The 23,364-nt window shown below is 39.8% G+C and overlaps 1 protein-coding gene across 1 annotated transcript in view; it reads right to left on the bottom strand.

The window, feature by feature from the left end:
- Nucleotides 1-23,364, bottom strand: part of TFAP2D (transcription factor AP-2 delta) — a 46,479-nt gene that overhangs the window by 3,530 nt on the left and 19,585 nt on the right. Inside the window, exons 4-7 of the mRNA XM_032214648.1 lie at nucleotides 14,547-14,712; nucleotides 13,830-13,948; nucleotides 6,528-6,669; nucleotides 4,254-4,367 (exon numbers count right to left, since the gene is read on the bottom strand). Of these exons, the coding sequence (XP_032070539.1) occupies nucleotides 4,254-4,367; nucleotides 6,528-6,669; nucleotides 13,830-13,948; nucleotides 14,547-14,712 (541 nt within the window). The remainder of the gene's footprint in view (nucleotides 1-4,253; nucleotides 4,368-6,527; nucleotides 6,670-13,829; nucleotides 13,949-14,546; nucleotides 14,713-23,364) is intronic.

Genomic DNA, 23,364 nt, shown 5'->3' with positions numbered 1-23,364 from the left:
TCTGCAAAGGAAATACTTTCATTTTCTACTGAGAAGGGGGAGAAGAAGAGAAGAATGCCATCTGTCTATCTCCAGTTTCCAACAATGGCCAAGTCTGGGTATCGTTAGCAGCAGAAGTTGCTATCAAATATTTACAACATACTGTGGCTGGTGGATGATACTCAAAGAGAGTCACTTTTTTTTTTTGCTATGCCTTGCTCATGTGAAAAACATCTGGCCCCAGGGATGGAGCATGTGATTTCAACAGAGTCTACCTGCACACCATAGAATATCTTAAAAGATAATTGTAGCGTTTTATCTCAGGCCTCAACTTCAGAGAAACTACCAGCATTCCATGGAGTTGATAAAATGGTGACCTGCAGTAAACCACTCCATTCCTTACAGTAATCCACACCTTCAGATTTTTTTTAAGATTACAAATGCCTTTTTAACCAGCCATGCTTATGCATGGCTATCACTAGTCCTCAGTTTAGTCCTTATGATTAATTACAATTAAACCAACATAAAAGTTATCGTATCTAGTGGATAGATATAGCATAGACACAAAAAAAGGGCAACCTAAATGATCAAGCGGCTTCAACGTCTCGTCCTTGCTTAGACAAATGATGGGTAAAAAGAGAGATGATACAGGTACATGAAATCATGCACGAATTACCCAGGGCTAAAAGTAAGAAAAATAATGCAATATAGAAGGAATTAAGTTTTAATCCTACAACGTTTAGGCGTTTCCTCTGAAATTAAAGGCAGACAATTTCAATATTGAAAAAAGGAAGTCAGCATGTAAACAATATGCTTTAGAAATATGAAAACTGATTCCAATGCCTGGTAATGGCTATTAATTAGGATTATTTCAAAAGGGGGAACTGTAAAATATAATGGAGGAATTTCAGAGAGCATACCTTAAATATAAGCTGCTAGGAAATCAAAGCAGAGAAGGGCTATCATCCCTTCATCAATGCTTATCAGCTCCTTGAAAACATTTAATGGGCCATGGTGTGATGCAGAATGACCAATAACGACCTAGTTGGAGTCTACTTTGGTTTTTAGGTTAGATAGTCTCATGTTTATAGCAGGCAACATAGACCTTTGAGGACAAAAATAGTTACTGTGAAAGCCTATGTGTTTAGAGAACAAAGGATAGGTATATTTTTTTCAGACATTTACTCTGATGTTGGGAGTAAAGTCACAGTAAACTGTGTAACCTGGTCCTGTGGCTATTAATAGGAATCCTTTCCTCTTGACATTCTTTTTGGCAAAAGTCATACAAAATTATTTACTTAATTGTTTATTTAGTACTTTTGTGTCAGTCTTGACTCTTGCAACTAGACTAGTTTGTGAAATTTCTAAACTAGTCTGTGAAATTTCTCAGCAGCATTTTGGAAGAAATTTACCAGTGCCTCCCTCCTAGGCTGAGAGAGTGACTGGTCCAAGGTCACCCAGCAAACTTTGTGCTGAAGGTAGGAGTAGAACTCAAATACCTTAACCATTAGACAAAACCAGCTCTGAAGACAAAAAGAGAGCCACTTTAACCCCAAATACTGTTCTGGAGGTTATATGGATGTTGACCTGATCCAAATGCATAAACATTATGTATTTTAATAGTGTCACTATTACAAACATGATATTAGAAGGATGAAGAAATTACTAGGGAGATTTGGCAACTGGAGCTCATAATTACCGTATTTTTCAGAGTATAAGATGCACCAGAGTATAAGATGCACCAAGGTTTTGAAGAGGCAATTTTTTAAAAAAAGTAGGTAGGTAGATATAGGGATAGACAGGGAGAGAAAGAGAGAGAAATACAGTAGGTAGATAGGGAGAGAGAGAGTAGTTACGTAGGTAGCTAGATAAAGGGATAGAAAGAGAGAGAGAAAAAAAAGAGTGAGTGAGTAGGTAGAGGGATAGAGAGAGAGAAATAGAAAGAGAGAGAGAGTAGGTAGGTTGGTAGGTAGAGGGATAGAGAAATATTTATAGAGAGAAATACAGTAGATAGGTAGTGAGAGAGAGAGAGAGTTGTTAGTTAGTTAGGTAGGTAGGTAGGTAGATAAAGGGATATATATATATATATATATATATATATATATATATATATATATATATATATATATAGAGAGAGAGAGAGAGAGAGAGAGAAATACAGTAGGTAGGGAGGGAGGGAGGGAGGGAGGGAGGGAGGGAGAGCGTGTGTGTAGGTAGGTAGGTAGGTAGGTAGGTAGGAGGATAGAGAGAAATAGAGATAGAGAAAAATAGAGTAGATAGGTAGGGAGAGAGAGAGAGAGTAGTTAGGTAGGTAGGTAGATAAAGGGATAGAGATAAAGAGAGAGAGAGAGAAATACAATAGGTAGGTAGGGAGAGTGAGTGAGTGTGTAGGTAGGTAGGTAGGTAGGTAGGGGATAGAGAGAGAGAAATAGAGAGAAATAGAGAGAAATACAGTAGATAGGTAGGTGCTTCTGCTGGCACAGCACTTGATCAATGTAATTCTCACCAATCAGTTAAAGAGCTTTCCAAAAGGAAAAATTTTTTTTTTTGCACTCTGCAAACCTCCCCAAAATGGCCCATTTTTCACAAAAACAGGCCCGTTTCCGCCCCAAAAAAGTATCAATAGCCTTGGGGAGGCTTGCAGAGTGTTCCTTCGGGGGGGGGGGGGGCAAAAATGAGCAAAAAACAGCCCTTTTTTTGTGAAAATGGGCCCATTTTTGGTCAAAAAATATTGCATGTATAGCCTTATGTAGGCTTATAGAGTGCTGTTGGAGCCTGGGGGCAAAAAAGGCCTATTTTATGCTCATTTCTGCCCTCTCCAGCCCCCAGGAGCTCTCTGAAAGCCTTCATAAGACTATGCAAAGCCATTTTGGTGAAGGAGGCGGGGCATCGGGAGACAAATAATGCTGTATTCGGTGTATAAGACGCACCCAGATTTTCAGCCTCTTTTTTGAGGAAAAAAGGTGCATCTTATTCTCCGTAAAATACAGTATTCTTATACCACACATGATCTTAGCCAAAAATTCTATTGGCTGTTATTAGAATAAACACATGAAATTCAATTAAATCAAGAAAAATATGGGAGTTCTAAGGGTAGTGCTTATTTTTCTATTTGTTTTGAAGACGACATAGAACGTAATTGGGGGGAAACTTACATGCTATTATAGGATAGGGATACGGTCTATGTGGACTAAATAAAGAATTATACAAAATCAAGCCCATCTTTGCATTATAGAAATAAGATAATGTTTCATATGTATTTGTTCCAACCATGGTACTGTTCCACCATATTTATATAACTGATACCTGGGGGAAAACTAAGCAATTTTCTTCACATTGTTCTACTTAGATAAAAATGGAACTGTATTTGAAATAGAATACTCTTTTAGAGGCAACAGTGAAAGTGTAAGTTGATATTCCTTCCCTTCATGCTTCCTTAGGATGTGACACCAACTCTACTTCCTTTGAGCAAGAAACATTTAGTTCTTTCAAGGATCACTAGAGGGCACCTGACCTCTTATTTATAGCAAAACGGCAGTCTGGGATTAAATGAATAATATGAACAATCTATTCTGTTGCTGTAGCTTTCCTCAGTTGTGTATTCTTCAGATGTGCCATAATCCCATGCATTTTTGGGTGCTTCATCTTTGAGTGGACCAGCTTGAGGAAAGCTTCTCTATGGAATCCTAGCCTATGTGAATTGAGTGCAAAGTTCCCTGGATGTGGGCTTTGTGTTCTCTGACAAACAAAACCCTGTTTGTACTCAGCTAGACAATTTTTCATCAAAAATCCATGCAAATTATATAAAAATACATATTGATTACTCAGTTGAGATAAACGAAGAATCAATTTCTTTTGATTGACTGACAATACTAATTTAAGAGAAATATAATAGAATGACTTGACACATAAACACAATTTTATTATTAAACCAAAAAAATAACCTTCCAGCAGTAACAGCACTTCACCAGAGGAGTTTAAAAAGCATTCAGGGTCCCAACCATTGTAAGCCAAAAGATTTGCTATAAGATGTTGGAGAGGTCCCGAACAATATTAGCTTTCCCCTGGATCGCTAGTCTCTGGAGTATTCTGACATTTGCTCATCTTTGTCTTGGAAAAGGACATGTGCAAGAAGGGCCAAAACATCAGTTTTGGGCAAAACCTCCATATATAGAACACATTGAATACTTCTGCACAGAGGAAGTACTTAACACTTCAGAACTGTTTTTTTTTTAAATAAAGTTATTCCATTCCATAGATTTTGGACTTCATACCTGAAATGTGTTAAATGTCTCTGAATATCCAGATCTAATATTGGAGTAGGTCTTGAGGAACCCAAAGGTGACCTGTCTTGGCTTAGGAGATCCTGGAATTCTTTACATATTTGCCTAGAATCAAAATAGATGCATACTCATTAAGGTTACTTACCATATTCATTGAATAAATGCTTTATTCATACCACACGTTTCCCTCAGCATAATTATATCAATATAATATATAACTAACACCACTTTACGTAAATTTCTACTAGAAGAATGGATTGACCTAGAGGCAAATGAATGCTGTTTTACATAGCAGAATAGCTTACTTTCTTCCTTTGTCAGTGGTCAATAGAAAAAAAAACACTGGTTGACCTAAATGTTAAGATTATGAAGAACAAATATGCATCCTTAAAATTTTTGGCAGATCCCTCTGAACCCTTCCAAAAGTGGCCATTAGGTTTGTCAGTTTTTTAATGTGCCAGAAGGCAGACATTATGAAAGAGGTGGGAAGGGATCATATCAATTGTGTAAATTTAAAGAAAAAGTTAATTCATGTTATGGCATTGCTCATTCCTTATCCTGGTTCCATTCACTTTTCAGTATGCATTCATCTTCTCCTCTCCGCTCCAACCCCCGCACCCTTGCTTCTGAACCTGCTATGTGAAAGCCACATAGTGGGACTCTTGTCTTGATAAACATCATTCATACATTATAAGTTACTGGGTAGGATGCACCAGAAAAGATTATCTAACTATCACCATGCATACCCACACCATCAAATGGAAATATTATTCAGTCAGAAGCCATGAAGACTTCTTGGCTCTCTTCTCCTGGACACATTTGGATGGCATCCCATAGATGCCGGACAAAGGTCTTTCCTTGTTTTTTTCATTACTACCTCTTTAGCTATATATTAAAAATTCAAATTAAATAGGCCTGGTACTATTTTAAAATGAAAGTAGAATGCAGATAAGTTGTATTATTTGAACTGTACAGCCTGAAAAGCTGTAATGAAAACCATTAGAGTGAGTGAGCTTCCTTCGGAGGTAGCAGATTAAGCAAAAGCTATGGATCTCTTGGCAGAAAAGTCTCACTTTGAAAGGGTAGGCTGCCACATATGCAGATGCACCAATTGGCTTGCTTTTGTCTTAGTAAATGTTTTAAGATTCTGTTTGGTCATGGCAGCATAATTGTTTTTTATGGTTCCTTTGGGAAGCTACAGAGCCCTTTATAATAAGGCCAGCTTGCCTCTGGTATGTTTGTGCATTTTAGAACTTCTGATTGTAATGCCTGCATGTGGCCTAATAAAAGGGGAGGCTTGTTTTCTGCCACTTTAAGTCAGTTTGGTGATTTTTTTTGGATCGTGGCATGCTGATATAGCCAAAGGGGATTCTTTGAAGAGGGGTTACACATCAAGTAGGAAAGAGGTTTCCCTTTCAAAGGAAACAGGAAGCTTGCTACTTTTATGAAACCCTTTGATACTGTATGTATTCTTTTCAGTAACCTCCTTCTTCTCACCAGGTTTCAAGTCGTGGCCAGGCAGAAATACAAAGACACACCTTAGTGGACATGGCTGTCCTTGGCTATAAGCACATGCTTAGAACTTGTGCAATATAATGTGGGCAGCCTGATTGATAAACACATTTGGCTGGATTCTTATAAATGAAAACCTATACAGTCCATAAAACCACTTAAATCTGGTTTATGTCATATACCTTGAATGGTTTGTGGATCAAATTATAATCCTACAATGAACCACAGAGTTGTAAAGAAACCACGTTAAAGTCCTGCTGCAGTCAATGGAACTACCTGAGTCTTTTGTTTATATGCCAACAGCATGACTTTATTCAATGCAACCAATATACTTTGTCCACTGTGCTATAAAAATGATGAATTAGGAGATCAAATACACCTTATTATGTTCCATGAGTTAGTACAAATTCGAAATAAAAAAAATAATATGAAGCAGACCTGGGCATATTTGTTTGAGTAAGTTCTCCCTGAACAATTTGATAATCTCTAGAATTGGCCTGAGAATTATCAGTAGAATTTGATTATTATATTACTACAGAAAGTATGTATGAATGCTTTTTCCCCCAAGAATGTCTTCTTAAATCCATAACACATGTGCACAGTTTATCAGCATTTCTTAAACTGTTTGACAAATGCTTAATTTATATAATAACTTAAGAATTCCATAGATAAAGAATAATTGATTTCTATGTTTCATTGCCGTAGTTAGCTTCTAGACTCACATGTGAACAAGGTAACATTTAAACAACTTACTTCGTGGCTAGGATCATTTTTTTCCTTGCTGTCTGTTCCTTCTGTTCCATGTGTTGCCTGGCAAGATGTTCTCCAACTGCCTTGGCTGGGAATTCAGTTTCACATGTATAGCCAAAGTCCCTGGCCAAGTGCAACGCTTCTCCTGTGACCAGACAAAACACCAGTGAATTATACAAGCAGTGATTTTTTTTAAAGTGGACTCTTTTAAAGTTTTGATTAGTTAAAAAGACTCTTCTTTTTTTGCCAGAGATGAATCATTCAGGAATATCACTGCCCATGAGAAGACACCACCACCTTATCCTTTTAAAATCCATAAACAGCAAGGAGAAAAACCAACAGCAGCTTTTAACATTAGGAGGTTTCACTTGAATAGAAAGAAATGGAATTAAATTCTCAGCTGAATTATTGCTGCCATTCCAGCTCTTCCAGTGCTATCGTTGGATGGAATGAAAGCTGCTAGGTAAAAGCTAAGAGTGGGATCTAATGGAAGTTGCCCAAAGAGGGGAGTGAACCTCCCTCAATCCCTCCCAAAAAGAATATTGTAATGCTTGTTTAGTACTCTCCAACTAGAGAATTAGAAACAATTACCTCCTCCCCAGGTCTTACCATATTTCTACAGGATTTTCCTACTACTTTCTATTACTTTTCAGCACTTACAAGCACTTTGTGAGTCTGTGAATTTTGTCACTGTTTTGTTTCCTTTGGATCTTTCATGTATTATTCATTTGAAAGGTCTCTACACTGCGCCATAGGCCAATGGGACTGAGATGCTGGATGGTTTGCTCAAGGTTGTCCCTGTGGCTTGACCAAAAATAAATCCTCACCTCTGAAGCCAACCTTGAGCTACATGGTTTTGTTCATCCCATCACCCAGGTGTCAAGCATGTACTCTGTGCCTTGATAGTCTTTCTTCAGAATTGCAGTCCAATTTTGAAGAAGCCAATGCAGTTGTTCACATGGTAGAGGCATACCATGTGAACAACTGAAGTGGGTGAAGCAACTATATACCAATACTAGCCTTGTCATTATTTCTTACTTATATAAATTGGAGGGATTCAATTTTTCCTCAACTTTTCATCTGTGTGACTCAAATTCAGTTCATCATACTCAAGATTTGTTTCAATGTTTGTATTTGTGTGGATGCATAGTTAACCAAACAATTCAGTTTTCTTTGCATAATTATTTATTTGTTTGATTTATATAGCCATACATCGCAAAGAACTGAGCCTGGGCAGCAAACAATCATAAAACAATTAAAAACAGTTACAAAGTTAAATATATATGGCAGCCAAGGAAAAAAAATCATCATAGATGTCAATACAGCCAGAAAACAGGACTCTTAACACACTTGGGACCTTAGGCCTGGACACAAAACCAGGTCTTCTTATAAAAGGCCAAGAGGATTGGGGCCATCCTCAACTCTGAATGGAGAATGTTCCAGAAGGCTATGGAAGAGAAGGGACATCAACTAGTCTCCACCATTGGACATTCCTTGGCTGATGGGACACACAGCATGCACAGCCTAATGTTAGCATTTTGCCTAATATACCCTATCCTTCTAAAATATTTTCTACCACTGTGTATGTGTTGATGCATTTGATTTCTACCTTACATATATTTTTAATTGGAAAATTTCATGGAAAAATTAAGAAATGTGTGCATTTTAAAGTCTAAAAAAGCTCAGGAACTTAATCATAAAAGTTAAAGTAGAAAACTCTGTATCTCAATGCCAGACAAAGACATTTGATGTTATCTTAACATAGTCACAGATCACAGCCTTGTGATCCATTGACATATAAATAACATGTGAAAGAACTTGTATCTTGTCTTTTTATGTACACTAAGAGCATATGTACCAAAGACAAATTCCTTGTATGTCCAATCACACTTGGCCAATAAATAATAAATAAATAAGCCGAGGTGGCGCAGTGGTTAGAGTGCAGTACTGCAGCCACTTCAGCTGCAAATCTCACCGGCTCAAGGTTGACTCAGCCTTCCATCCTTCCGAGGTGGGTAAAATGAGGACCCAGACTGTGGGGGCAATATGCTGACTCTGTAAACTGCTTAGAGAGGGCTGAAAGCCCTATGAAGCAGTATATAAGTCTAACTGCTATTGCTATTGCTATTGCTATAATTCTATTCTATTCTATTCTATTCTAACTTTATTCAAGAAAAAAAAACTGTTGACAGAACATTTAAACAACATTTGCTATTTTTAATACTTGCCGGCTTGGGCTTATTTGATAAAATGGTGGTAATTTTGAGGAAGTGCCAGTTCACAATTACCCTCTTCTCCTTCTCTATTGTTATAGGTCTGTGAGTAAATATGGGCTTTGTATGTATGCATAAGTACATGGGTGAACATAGCAGGCTTATTTCCTTGTTTGCTATATTAATCAGGAACACCTCTGATGTATCATGAAACTCATGTTGTTTTCAATAGACTGCAATCTTACTTGAGAAAAGGATGATTCAACCCAAAGTACTAGAAGAATAAATGTTGGCTATAATGCCTGGAAAGAAAGTTTATAATAAATAGTTACAAGAACGAGAAAAACAATGAAGAGCAGAATTCTCTTCTGATGTATTGCTATCCTAGCCACATCTTTGATCCAGAAAAGCAACCACATAAAGAGAGACTGATAGATGAACAGGCACAAAACCTAGTCTTTAAAGCACAAATGGAAGGTAGATATTAGACCTCTCCAAGAAAAAAGACCCTTCTTTGATAAGTTGTAGGAAGGCAGTGGTTGAAAATGGAGATGAGCGAGTAGCATATCCTGATTTGCGGGGAAAAATTGGGTTCTTCTTATAGTTAGGGGAGACCCCCAAGGAAGGACAAGACAAGAGACGCATGGGGGAAAAAATCCTTTCGTCCCCCTTTCTATTTTCTAGAATTGCTATGGACATTGCTGGTCCCTTGCCAAAGTCAGCCAAAAGAAATCAGTCTAGCCTTGTAATTTCTGATTATGCTATGAGATGCCCTGCAGCAATTCCCTTCTGCAGTTACCACAAAAGTCATTGCCAATGAGTTGCTTAAACTGTTCAGTAGAGTGGGTGTACCTAATGAGATTTTCACAGATCAAGCCCCAAACTTCCAATCTGCTTTGCTAAAGCATTTATATATAGCACTGGGGATATCTGGCAGGAGAACCCACGGACAGATGGATTAAATGAATGATTAAATCAGACTCTGAAAATCATGTAAAAGAAACCTGCCCAGGACGATTCAAACACTGGAACATCTGCCTTCCTTATATAGAGAAGAGTCACAGGCTTTCCACAGGAAGCAGCCCTTTTAAGTCATGCTGTGTGGAAGATAACCAAGAAAAGTCATAGATGGGGTGAAGGACAGTTGGACTAAAAAAGTTCCTAATAAAGTTCTCAGTCAAGGAGAAAAACTGCAGAAACTAGGTGACAAGGCAAGGAACACCCAAAACTACTGCCAAATATACGAAATGCAGGTATGATATAAAAGCCAGAAACAAATCACTAGAAGGGGGCAGAGAGAGTGTTGCCTGCCAGGAATGCAAAATGCAATCCACAAAGCAGAACCTGCCAACTGCAAAATAGACTTGAGGTTGAAGAAACCACAGCCTGTCATGTCAACCAGCGGATTGAAAGAAAACAGCCAAGTCTAGAATTGGATTATTCAGCAAAACAGTTGTAAACCTGCTTGTCACATATACTCATACCGAATGCATTGAGACATGGGTAGAATTCAGCTTATCTTCACAACAAAAAGCAGATCTAAGAAGTCTTCAGTGATATTTTTACAAATAAGCCAGGCACTACTACATTAGTAGAGCACAGAAACAGAGATCATATGGCATATCATATTACAGAGATGCCTGAAGAAAGAAGAAAAAAATCTGTTCTTGACTAGTAAAATGGTCTTCACATGTAGAGTTAGTTCCTGAGACAAAAAAGAAGTTAAATTTTGTATAAACCTAAGACTACTTAAGCAAGCAATTGTTTGATAATTAGCCTGGCCTAAGAATAGATAATCTAATAAACACATATAGAAAATACTTATTTACTTTGGATTTAAGTAAGGGCTATTGACAAATTTCTTTCAAGAAAACTCTACCAGAAAGTTCAGTTGCCTCTTGAAAAAAAGCTTGTCTTTGGGACAAGCATGACCTGGATGACTGGGAATCTCCATAGACTCTCCCAAAGTGAAAGCTTCTCCTGTACAGGCAGTCCTCATTTAGGACTCACAACTGGGAACCACAACTCAGTCATTAAGTAAATTGGTTACGATGTGAATCCATGACTTTTCATGTGAACTTGAGCTTTCCTTTGCTTTACGGATCAGCAAAGCTTATAAATGTGAGGATTCTTTGCAAAGGCATATATTTGGCTGGTAGGGTGCTGCAGAAGATTGTCCAGGCTGAAAAAGGGGCATGTATGCATTAAGGGACTGCACATGCCCCCCGCTCTGCACCCCATTTTTGCTAGCAGAAGCATCGTGGGCTGGTCCTCTGCTATTTCCAGGCTGGCCCCATGGGCCAGATCTAAACACCCTATTGGCTGCATCCAGCCCATGGGCCTTAAATTTGAAATCCCTGAGATAGTTGGTGTGAATGAATGTGGGGTTTGCTTCCCCTTGATATACAATAGCTTGCCCTATCAGTTTTGGTGGGGGTCAGTGGTGGGTTGCAGATGGTACGCCCCGGTACGGGTATACTGGAACCTGCCTGGAGCACGTGGTACCTGGTGCTCCGGAGGGCCCATCCGCCCACCCAAGCTGTCCTTTAAGCCTTTGGCACGTATGGCACCTGTGCGACGCTCCGCCGAGCAGCTGGAGCGTTGCGGAGGCTTGCGGAGGCATCGCAGGCAGGTATGATGCATGCACAGACCACACATGTGTGCCCGCGTGCTGCGTGAGTCCATGTGGGCAAGGTCGGGCCCGTTCCAACCATACCGGTTGGAATGGGATCTGGAACCCACCACTGGTGGGGGTGTTGTTTTCTCTTTGACAGTTCCTTGATTAGGGTATTATTTTCTGCTTGTAATGTCATCAATCACCCAGTTGCATCCACCATTTTGATGCTGGATATCCCTGCTGCAATGCAAAACCTGTCTACGTGTAACCAGGAGGCAGCTCAATAAAGCTCACTAAACTCCCAAGTGTAAACAGGCATTTCAAGATTTAAAAGAGAGCTTTGTGTAGGCATCCTGTGTTAAGAGGGAACCTTTCTTTTTTTTCTTTCTGTGCATTGATGCTTCTGATGTGAGGGTGAGAGCAGTGTTAATGCAATAATTTTTAAATGAGGTATATCGAACCTTTTATCTTTCAAAAAGTTCTTACCAAGGGAAAAGAGGTATGTGGGATCAAAAATTCACAGCAATCACAGTTCACAAACTTCAACTTTGGTTAGAAAGAATGAAATACTCTTAACAGAGGAGTGGCAAACTGGTATTTGACACTGTAATCGTACAAATTTGTTCTGTTGCATTGTTCAGGAAAACAGCACCACTTTGCTCATTTCCTACCTTGATAGGGAACTGAGTGACCTAGAGATTGCTATCTGTGACAGAACTACAAATGAACCATTGTGAAGGCCTCAGAAAAATAAATCTTCCCCAGGAAGAAGTAATATGATGTGCCTCTAGCTGTTAATAGTTATTTGCTGGCTCATCATACTTGTTTGTAGCTACCAGGGCTGGGTTATAGCCGGCGTTGCTGCCAGTTTGCTTGTGTGCGTGCTTTGCGTGCGTGCTTGATGTGCATGCACAGTTCAATAGAAATTGTTCTGCGCACACGCAATACTCCAAAACAAGATGGCAGCAGCGACTGCAGCGATCAGGGAACCAGTTTGGAGGCGTGGCCAGCTTGGGTTGCTGCCGGTTCTGTGACCCAGGCCAGCATACCACTATCGGTTCAGCCGAACCTGGCCAAACCAGTAGGAGCCCACCACTGGTAGCTACCATATCACTTTGTTCCGGAATGGAAGTAGTGGCTGGCAACCCAGATGAACTATTGATTTATGGTTAAAGTTATAAAAACAATGTGCAGGAGGTTTGTTACTTAACAAGGAAAATCTGAAGAAGTTTGCTGAAGATAGTTGATGTGGAGAAAAATGCTAGAGTTCTACAGAGGATGATAATGGCAATAAACGATCTATTCTGTCCAGATGGATAAAGATAAAGGATAAAAGTCAAACTATTTTATCACCCCAAGAAAAGCCAGATAATAACCTGACAAATGGTCTTGCTTTGCAGTATAAAATGCAAATGGCATCTCTGTATTATCAAGACTTGAAAGAAAGGAGGAATTCACAATGGAACCCCAGTATAATTAGTTAAGTTTATCAAGTGAGGCTAAGAGAAAAAGATTGTTGTTTCTTACAAATATTCTGGAGAGTTGTACACTGAATTTTTTTAAAAATAAAGTCTTAAGAGCCCACATTAACCATAATCTGATTTGTGGAGAAGGCTAAAATATTAAAACACCTAAACCGTGGATTTATTTTATATTCCTGTCCTCTAAGAGGAAAATATAAACAGTGATGGAGAAACACAAGACTCCCTTCTCTACTCTTTATCCATCCTCCTGCAAAATTAAAGTTGCAAAAGTGCTGTACATTATCTAGCTTACAAACACCTTATTTCTTATCAGTTCACCCAACTGAGACTGTGGTGAGGGACTGAAAAAATTGCATGCTATCTTAGTGAAACAAAAGCTAGCCATATTGCTAAGACATCATCCTTGAATTTTTATTTCTCAATTGCTCTTATAAGAACAGCACATTGGTGTCTAAACAGTGTCTCTCATGCATAGATTAACTGATAATCCCACTAATAAAAGTGGATAACATTTTTTAAACTGCTAAAACATCATCTCTGTGTTAATTTTGTGTGTGTTCTAAGACCTATTTTGGAGGCTGATCATTGGTATATTCCTACATATTGCTTGATACTATAAATGTAGCCAAGTATCAACAAAAACATCCATGTGCCACACCAACTATTTTGTCAATTAACGTTTGCACTTGAGTGCATCCTGCTAAGGATTTACAATAAACATTAGCATGACTATTAATTTTTTTTAAAAATCTCTTTCTATCCCCCTCCCCTGCTCCATTCTCTCTCCAATTATTTCTCCACCTGACATAAAATGTACATAAAACCATGGGAATGTTCACGAATCATGCTACTTATACTAAATTCCTGATATACAGTCTTTGTTTAATGATTTTTAAAAATCTTCTCGTTTGTTTCCGAGAACTCAGAAATGTAAATGTAGCCTAGGAACAGAAGCCAAAAAGTCTAACACCACAGTTAGAACAAATCTTACCTTCCACCAAGGATGTCAAGAGGGTGACATTGGCTGCTTTTCTCCTTCCAGCAGGCAGATTGAGGCCCAGTCTGTCCAATTTCTCTCTTAAACACCGCCCACCATTTTTGGATTTTGCTCTATTAGGAAAGAAATGTGGAGGAAGGTGAAGACAATCTTCTCTTTAGCTTTGCTGGCATTTGTTTTCAATTACTTGATTATTTACAAATATCCCCAATCTCTGCCTAAGAGCTAGATATTCTAAGTTTGCAACTTAATAACTTTTCTTCTACAATAATAAATAAAATAAAACAATAAGCAAGGATATGGATCAGTGGTGGGTTGCAGGTGGTACACCCTGGTACGGGAATACCGGAGCTTGCCCGAAGCACCGGGTACCGTTCCGGTATGATGCTCCCCCCCGCCTGAGCTCCTTACCTGTCCTTTAAAGCCTTTGATGCTTCCACGCACGCACATGGCGCATACAGCCCTTGTGTGACACTCAGCCAAGCAGCTGGAGCGTTGTGGAGGCTTGCGGAGGCATCACTAGAAGGTACGACGCATGAGTGTGACATGATGCGTGTGTGTGTGCGCGCCACATTCATTCATGTGGAGGACACTGGGCCCCGTTGCAATCTACCGGTTGCAATTGGATCCGGAACCCACCACTGATATGCATGCTCTTCTTCCCTCTTCTATTTTTATTTGCCCTTGTTCACTTTGCTTTTGGTTTCTCACCTTCTCAAAATCCCTCCCAAAAGAGAGGCATTGAGACATTCTGGTGGAGACAATCGCCGTTTCACTTCTGCAATGGTCACTTTGTATTTGGAAGTGGAGCTGAGTAAGGACAAGCGACCGGGAACTGAGCAAAAGAGATCCGTGGGATTAACGACACACGTGCCACCTGAAATGTAGATTAAAGTACATTGTAAGAAGTTCAGCCCAAGAGCTTGTCAGCTGAAATGATACCGATGACACTGAAATCTTTGCCAGTTTTATCACTTTCAAAAGCACATCTCAATAGGCAGAACAATTGAGACATTTTAAAAGTACAAAAGTAATTCATAAATAGAGATACAATTTAGATTTGTGGTGGAGATCTTTATTTCTTTTATAGTGAGTCCCTGCAAAGGAAAACCACGCATGTGGGCTTCCATTTAAAACAACTGCTGGTATCAGAAGAAGGGAGAAATGCTGGGTGGGAAGACATGCCTAGCGCACTGCAATAGCCACAATAAATTGCAATTAAGCCCACATAATGTCATATGCACAATGATGCCATAATCCAAATTATAATTATAACTCCATTATAATTCTTGTGTCCCAGAGTCTGGTGGAAGCCCCTGAATTGTAGGATGCTGTCACTACACTGTTTTTTGCTTCCCCCTTACTTCCTGTGTGGATCTAAATTTCCATATGCCTGTTTAAAGGTTGTGGCACCCAAATCCATGGCCCTTTAGATTAAAAACAGACAATCAGTACCCCAATCTGTATATCCATCCCAGTTCTGCCTTAGCCAGCTGCCTGACCTTGGGCCTGCGTGACCTTGGGACCTCTCTCTTTCAGCCCTAGGAAGAAGGCCCAAAGTAAACCACTTCTTAAAATCTTGTCCAGGAAGTTGCCAGGAGTTAAAACTGAATTAAAGGTCCATCTTTATTTATGCCATCTCTATCTATTATGCTTTTGCACTCAGGCATAAGCCTCCTTTTAAAAAATCAATTAGGATTGTTGGCTGTCAGAACCTCTCCATTAGATAATTAGGAAAGAAGACCACGAGACTCCATGAGTAGAAATCAAGTGTACTTTTACTAATTATAAATGATTAAAGGCATAGCGTAGCGAAGTCTGATTATTTAGGCGCAAAAGCGATTGATATATAGAATAACCCATTCCCCACCCCTTGGCATCACGGTTATAGTCCAATCATAATTCTCCCAAGTGTCAGGTGTGAGATAACTTCAAAAGGCATCACGAAGATGGAATGTCGGTGCCGTTAGTCTTGGCGGGAATCTCCTACGCATGCGTAGTCCAACAGGCAGCTGAACTCCAGAACCTTCCTCCAGCACAATTAGTAACCCCTCCCAAATACCATGCCCCCCCTCCCCGTTTCATGGCAGTCGAAGCAACAGCAAAGCAGAGGCTGACAGTTGGCATTCTGACATTAGTTATTTCAGGAAACCTCTGAGATATGAAGTGACTCCACTTTTTACTTGTTTGGATGTGTATGGTGTTGGTCGGATCAATTTTATCTTTTTTTAGTTTATTTTGATGTGTTATATATGGCTATCTCATTGCTGCTAAAAGTCTTTTTTATTGTGTTGGGTATAAATCTAATAAATAAAGAAATACAATTTGTCATCATTAACTTCAGATATTTGCCCCAACGTAGCTGTAAATAATAACAGTTATATACTAAAATTCCAATATGGTGAGAAAGATCACCATATGATGGCTGCTTCCTCTCTTTCCATTTCATCACTGATTTAAAAGAAGAAAAGCAATTGCATTATTGTTTATTTGTTCATTTCATTTCGCATTAAAAAGGTGACAAAGCAAATTAAAAACTAAAAGTACCACGAAAGATAGTTTTTAAAAAAATGTATTAAAATGAGCACCAGTGAAACCAAAACCACATTTGCTATCATAGTTTTTAATGAATCATGAAAGCTGAATCAAAGATTAGTTCAACATCATATCAATGGAATCAATATCTTATGTATTTCTTCACAGAAAGAGTTCCACATTTGGGACATCACCACAGAAAGGGCCTTGTTATATGTCACTTACTTTATATATTTTCTTTATTTTCTTTCATATCCTTTAAAAAATTTAAATATATATTTTAACTCCTTTAACCTAATGTTTTAATTGCAGCCTGATCTGAGATTTCTTTTAACAGAAAGTGATATTGAACTGCTTCATATAAATTCATAATGCTTGCCCTTTTGGAATAAGCACTATTTTGCAAAGCAGAGAAAAAGTGTTACAAGTAATAAGATAAAGAAGTTAAAGGCAAAAGAGAAGATAAAATGAAATTTACCTAAATCCAATCTACATGAACATCACTCATCACACCTCTTCATATATAACCATAACTCTGCATAGCTTTCTATTCCTGGAAGTCATCTATACATTCAACCAATCAATTCATACAGTGTCTTTTCTTTTCTTAATTCATGTCTCTCTTTTTTTAATCCCTTCAACATCCATTCTTGGATGTTCCCCCATTTCCTTCCTTGTCCCTTACTCTTGACAATTCAACTGGTGCAGAATGCAGCAGTGGCACAAATAAAAAATAGCACTGAATACTCAGCACACGAGGCACAATGTTTGTTGCTGTGCTTCCAGGTGCAATTCTAAGTGCAATTTGTCTCCTTTAGGGCCAATCTTAGGTTGGAATTGGTTATTTGAGGGACTGTCTTTCCCCTTCTTGTCCAATCCAATCTGTTAGGATGGGCATTCCTTGGGTGCCATTAACTTTGGCTGGTAAGATCCGAAAGTGAGCCTTGCCTGCCCCAGAACCTGCCTTATTGAAATCATCTCTCTGGAGATTGGGATCAGAACCCTACAGGCCTTTCAGGAGGCCCTAAAGATCTGGCTTTGTGACCGAATCTGAAACCCTGAGTATGTGCAAGTTTTTCATTGTATTCGTAATTATGGAATATGATGTTTTCTTAGCTGCTATTTATTTTCATTCATTATTGTTATAATTGTTTTTATACCTGATTTATATTTAACACACCACCATTTGTTGAGAGGGGCAGCTATAGAAATTGAACAAGCAAATCCAAACTTCATTATTTATTTGTGACACAATCCTCATTTATTTTCACTATATGGTCAAATCACTAGAGCATTTTTATTTACCGTATTTTTTGGAGTATAAGATGCACCCCCCCCCCCCAAAAGTGGGTGGAAATGTCTGGGCATCTTATGCAGCTAATACTGCAACTGGGGTGGTGGTGTTTGGTGCGGCAGCGGCACCAATCAGCTGTTCTAGAACATGCTATGGCGGCAATGGATGGTGGTGAATGGGCCATGGCGAATGGGTGGTGGTGAATGGGCAGTGGCGGTGAATGGGCGGTGGTGAACAGGCAGCAGCGAATTGGCCAGATGAATACCAGATGGATGCTGGGAGGCAGACGCAGATTTTTTTTTCTTGTTTTCCTTTCCAAAAGTTAGGTGCGACTTATAGTCAAAAATGTCTTATAGTTCAAAAAATACAGTATTTATTTATTTTATCTGGACCACAGTCATTCACACACATTCATTCTCTACCTATCTCTTCTTTTTGTATCATTCATACTTAAGCAATTCATTCCCACTGCACTCAATTTACATTTATTTATGTTTTGACTGTCCTGTCTAGTTCTCCAGGTTATATAGTAAAGTGAGAAGAAGCACAATTATACAAACGATCTTTTTGCTTCTCTTGATAAACATTCATTCTACTGTCTGCCTAGCTCAACATATTCACTTCTTCAAATTTCTTCATTCTTCCAATAAACATTTTGTCAAGAAGTATGACTTTAGTTATTTTATATATTTTTTTCCAGTTTTTTCTATATCTTTCAAATGCTCACTTTTTATCTCTGTCAACACAATTATATTGGGTATCAATATATTACTTTCCAGATCTATATGTCTTATTGCATCATACTGTCTATCTAACATTTGCTGCAAAGGGCATCATCTCCAAACAAAGTGACATGTACCTTCACATCTCAAAACAACACACCTCTAATATCACCACACCATTCCTTATACTTTATTCATGAATAGATTCAACAAACAAAGAGGTACAGTACTTTCTTAGCACCCTTCCTGCTTCATAAGGCTCCACTTATTCTTACAAATGCTATATTTCCATTACATACTGCTCTTTTTACGTATGGCAACCAACCTTCAACTCCATATTCAAATGCAATATTTTATAATTCAAGCTATTCAATTTTGTTGTGGGAAAATGCTCACTTTAAAAAAAGGAACCAAAATGTTTAGAGATACATGGCATAAAAACTATAATAATTACTGAGCTCCTCAGTAATTTGTAAGGGGCCCAAAGAATGCAAAACAGCCCCCAACCAACTAGTGTAAATGTTAGGGTTAAGGTTAGGCACTATTTCACAGGAATAAAGAAAACAATGTAAATTATTCTATGACCTTTGTAGCTAGATTTATGGTCTGACCCAATGCCTTTAAAAAAGGTTCCAAGCCCATCTGCTTTTACTGATATTAGCACCTTCTAACATGCACAATGTCCTTTATTGTACCCATATAATGTCTTTTTATATCAGGAAAAATCCAGTTTCTCTTATCAGTTTCCTTCCCCACCAGAGTCATCTGCCAGTTTCATTGCATCTGTTCTATTAATATATACCTCAGAAACATAAGGAAAGGGTAAGATATTATTTATTTCCCACACTTTACGTAAAAAAACCTAAACTGAACTTTCTCTCATTTACACATTTTCAGTACAGGTAGTTCTTGACCTATGACCAATCGCTTAGCAATTATTTAAAGATATGACAGACCCCCCAAAAGCCACTTATGACCCAATTTTGAAGTTATGACAGTCATACTGTCAGTCACATGATTGCATTTTGGATACTTGGCCTCTGGTTCATCTTTACAGCCATTTGCAGCATCCCATGGTCATGTGACCATGATTTTTTGTTTTTGTTTTCTGACATTTACTTCTGGTTTCTGGCAAAAACATTGGATAAAATGGATTTGGTTGATGACTGTGGCAGTCACTTTACTTCCACAAAAATGTCAAAAAATTGCATCTGATCACATGTTGACTTACTTAATGACCCCAACAACATAAGACCATAATTCAGAGCCCAATGACATTCACAAGTTGAGGACTACATGTAACTTAGTGAAGAACAAAAATCTGCTCTGCATACTCAGCTCTGCTCTCATACATTGTTAACCAGAATTCTGCTCAATGCTTTCCAGGCATACCTCAGAACCAGCAGCGCCTTAGAAATAACTGGCAGTGAAGATATTGCTGTGGTGGACGGATTCTGCCTTTTAGGATCAACTATCAATTATTTGATAGTTGATAGGAACGCAGTGGCTAAGATGCTGAGCTTGTCGATTAGAAAGGTCAGCAGTTCAGCGGTTCGAATCCCTAGCGCTGCATAATGGAGTGAGCTACCTTTACTTGTCCCAGCTTCTGCTAACAGTTTGAAAGGACATAAAAATGCAAGTAGAAAAATAGGGACCACTTTAGTGGGAAGGTAACAGCGTTCCGTGCTCCTTCAGCGTTTAGTCATTCTGGCCACATGACCACAGAGACGTCTTCGGACAGCACTGGCTCTTTGGCTTTGAAATGGGGATGAGCACCACCCCCTAGAGTCAGGAACAACTAGTACATATGTGCAAGTGGAACTTTTACCTTTACCTTATCAATTATTTTTATTATTGTATACTGAGAGTTTTTGCTGATTTATTGACATATTTTAACTTTTGGAAGATAGTAATTCTCTAATTGTTCTCAGATCTACCAAAAGATGCAAGGAATGGAACCCAAAAACATTTTCATACAAAGCAGGCATTCAATTGTTGCACTACAACAAGCCAGTATGTGGAATTGGTGGTCTCCAGAGGTTGCTAAGCCACAAATCCCAACACTCCTCATGGTTTTGGTCATGCTCGGTGAAGCTATTTTAACACTTCTTTTTTATATGAGTTGCCACTGAAAAATTGCATGGACATTATTTGAGGCCAAACAATGGCCATACCGAGGAGGATTCCCCTGGTCTCACCTAACTTACTTTATCACAATAATGGTGTTACAATCTCTAACAGATATAATGGTTATAACAGATATAACACACATAATGAGTGTGAAGGACTTTAAAGAACAGACTCCCAATCAGATATAGTCTTTTTTTAAGGGAAAGGATTCTGTTCTCTATTATACTTGCCCATGACAAAGAGATGGGACTTTTTTGTTTAGGAATGTCTTTCCCAAAGGATAAATTTTGACAAATGTCAGGTGTGCCACCTGAAAATCTCTGAATTGGCCTTCCCCAACCTAATTTTCCCTATCACTTCCACTTAAGTGATTGTTTTCAAGTATTTAGTCTATACCTATGTAGTTTATACTTACTTCTACCTTGTTTTACTCTAGACTCACTTCGTGGTCATTGTAAATGTTCCAGGAATTTCTATAATGAGAAGCAGCATAAGAAAACTTCTTATATAATTTCAAGATATATTATAAATAAACAATCACATAGAATGATCAAAAAGATATTTCCTAGAACGGAACACCTCTTGCATTATGTGATAAATAAAAACAATTTATTTTGGATTTATTTGGATTTCTGAAATCTAATTTTCTTAATAAATGTAAGAATTTACAAAGGGATACAAATGTTAGTTCCAGACTAAGTTAGTTGAATGTACATCCCAGTAAAACCAACAAGTTAGTAAAACATAGCATTCCAATGACTTTAAAACAGTGTAAATGCAACAAACATATCTCATCGATGTGTGTTTGATTCACCTGCAATAGAAATTGGCATTTCAGAGAAAACCATTGGATCAGCGGGGAGTGGCTGAGGCAGCTGGCATGGATATTGATGCCAGCAGAAGATGGCTTAGGTAGTTGGAATGGGCGTGGTTGGAGTGGGGGGGGTCCTTCGTTGTGGCCCCCTCCGGTATCACTGCCATTGCCTGGGCCACCGTACTGTGTCATTTGGCCATTTGGCCCCTCCTCTTGTGACACTATGGACTGTGTCAACGGAGTGCGGCCCTGGCGATGGATATGAGTGCAGCTGATGTGGACAGAGTTTAGCTGTTGGAGTTGTTGAAGTTGGAGCAGCACTGCTGCCACCGCTGTCCTCACTGCCGCCATTACAGGCCACTTCACCACCTCGCAATTCATCATATACTGCAATTTTGACATCTGGCCATTACTCTTACATATTGTCCTTAACACCGACCATTGTTATGATGGACATAAGCTTCCCACTACCCTCTTGAACACTGTCGGCTGCACCCCCCCCCCCCGGTGGACATGTCATCTCCTCATTCCATCTCCCCATGATGTCACCCCGTTTGGTTGATACCACACTCTCCTCCATTTTATACTGCAACAGAACTTTATTCCCTTCGGGAACTCCCCCTTTCCCGGGGCCTTCTACCTCTCCTCCGGGTAGTCGCCAGTCGACACTGGCCGGCAGATGGGATTCGGAGGAGGCCTAATCTGTGGGATCTAATCGGTCTAGTGGAGGTAGGTGGCAGCAGGCGGTCTCTCAAGTACCCAGGTCCAATACCGTGAAGGGCTTTGTAAGTAACGACTAGCGCCTTGAAGCGTATCCGGAGACCAATAGGCAGCTAGTGCAGCTCACGGAGGATAGGTGTTACGTGGGTGAACCGAGGTACACCCACGATCGCTCACGCGGCTGCATTCTGGACAAGCTGAAGTCTCCGAATACTCTTCAAGGGCTGCCCCATGTAGAGCACGTTGCAGTAGTCCAGTCTAGAGGTCACAAGGGCACGAGTGACTGTAGTGAGGGCCTCCCGGTTGAGGTAGGTACGCAACTGGTGCACCAGGCGAACCTGGGCAAATGCCCCCCTGGTCACAGCCGACAAGTGGTGTTCAAGAGTCAGCTGTGGGTCCAGGAGGACTCCCAAATTGCGAACCCTGTCTGAGGGGCGTACTGTTTGACCCCCCAGCCTGAGAGATGGAACACTTGGCCAATTAGTAGGAGGGAAACACACCAGCCACTCGGTCTTATCTGGATTGAGTACAAGCTTGTTAAGCCCCATCCAGTCCCTAACAGCCTCAAGGCACTGGCACATCACGTCAACCGCTTCATTGAGATGGCATGGGGCGGACAGATACAGCTGCGTATCGTCCGCATACTGATGGTATTTTATCCCGTGCCGTCGAATGATCTCACCCAGCGGCTTCATGTAGATATTATATGTGAAGAAGAGACTTCTTAGAGGTTTTTTACAGGGGTTTTAAAATCAAATTTTAAGTGGGGGTGGGGAGGTTGATTCAGATGGCTCAGACAGGCTTGGGGGGGGGGAGTCTGCCAGGGCACAGGCCAGAGCTAACTAATGGGTGCAGGTAGGGAGTGCTGGGAAGGGTTGGGATTACAGGGGAGACATTAAGCCATTCCATTGGGGGGTTCACCATCTCTACTGTTTGTGGGAGAGGCAGATATGGTGAGAGCCGAGGGCCAAATTATGTTCGGGGGACGCAGGTTCGCTGTTTAAGAGCGATTGTGTGTTCTGAACCTCATCACCCTTCTCACACCCCTGGGTGCTTAGGATTACAGGACCCTGGTCTCCGGCTGGTGTCGCTTAACGGCAGGTCCATGGTACATAAGGCTCCCCTCATTTACAACGTCATACAAGAGGGTAGAGCAGACCTGGCGTGCATTACGGAGACCTGGTTGGGCCATGAGGGGGGTGTTCCCCTTAGTGAATTATGCCCACCAGGCTTCCAGGCGTTTCACCAGCCGAGAGCCCAGGGCAGGGGCGGGGGTGGCGGTGGTTATTAGGGAAAGTCTTGGACCTCAGGAGG

Source organism: Thamnophis elegans, chromosome 3 (assembly GCF_009769535.1).
Source record: "Thamnophis elegans isolate rThaEle1 chromosome 3, rThaEle1.pri, whole genome shotgun sequence".
NCBI lineage: Eukaryota > Metazoa > Chordata > Lepidosauria > Squamata > Colubridae > Thamnophis > Thamnophis elegans.
The sequence above is the reverse complement of the archived record's forward strand: the minus strand, read 5'-3'. Positions and strand labels throughout refer to the sequence as shown.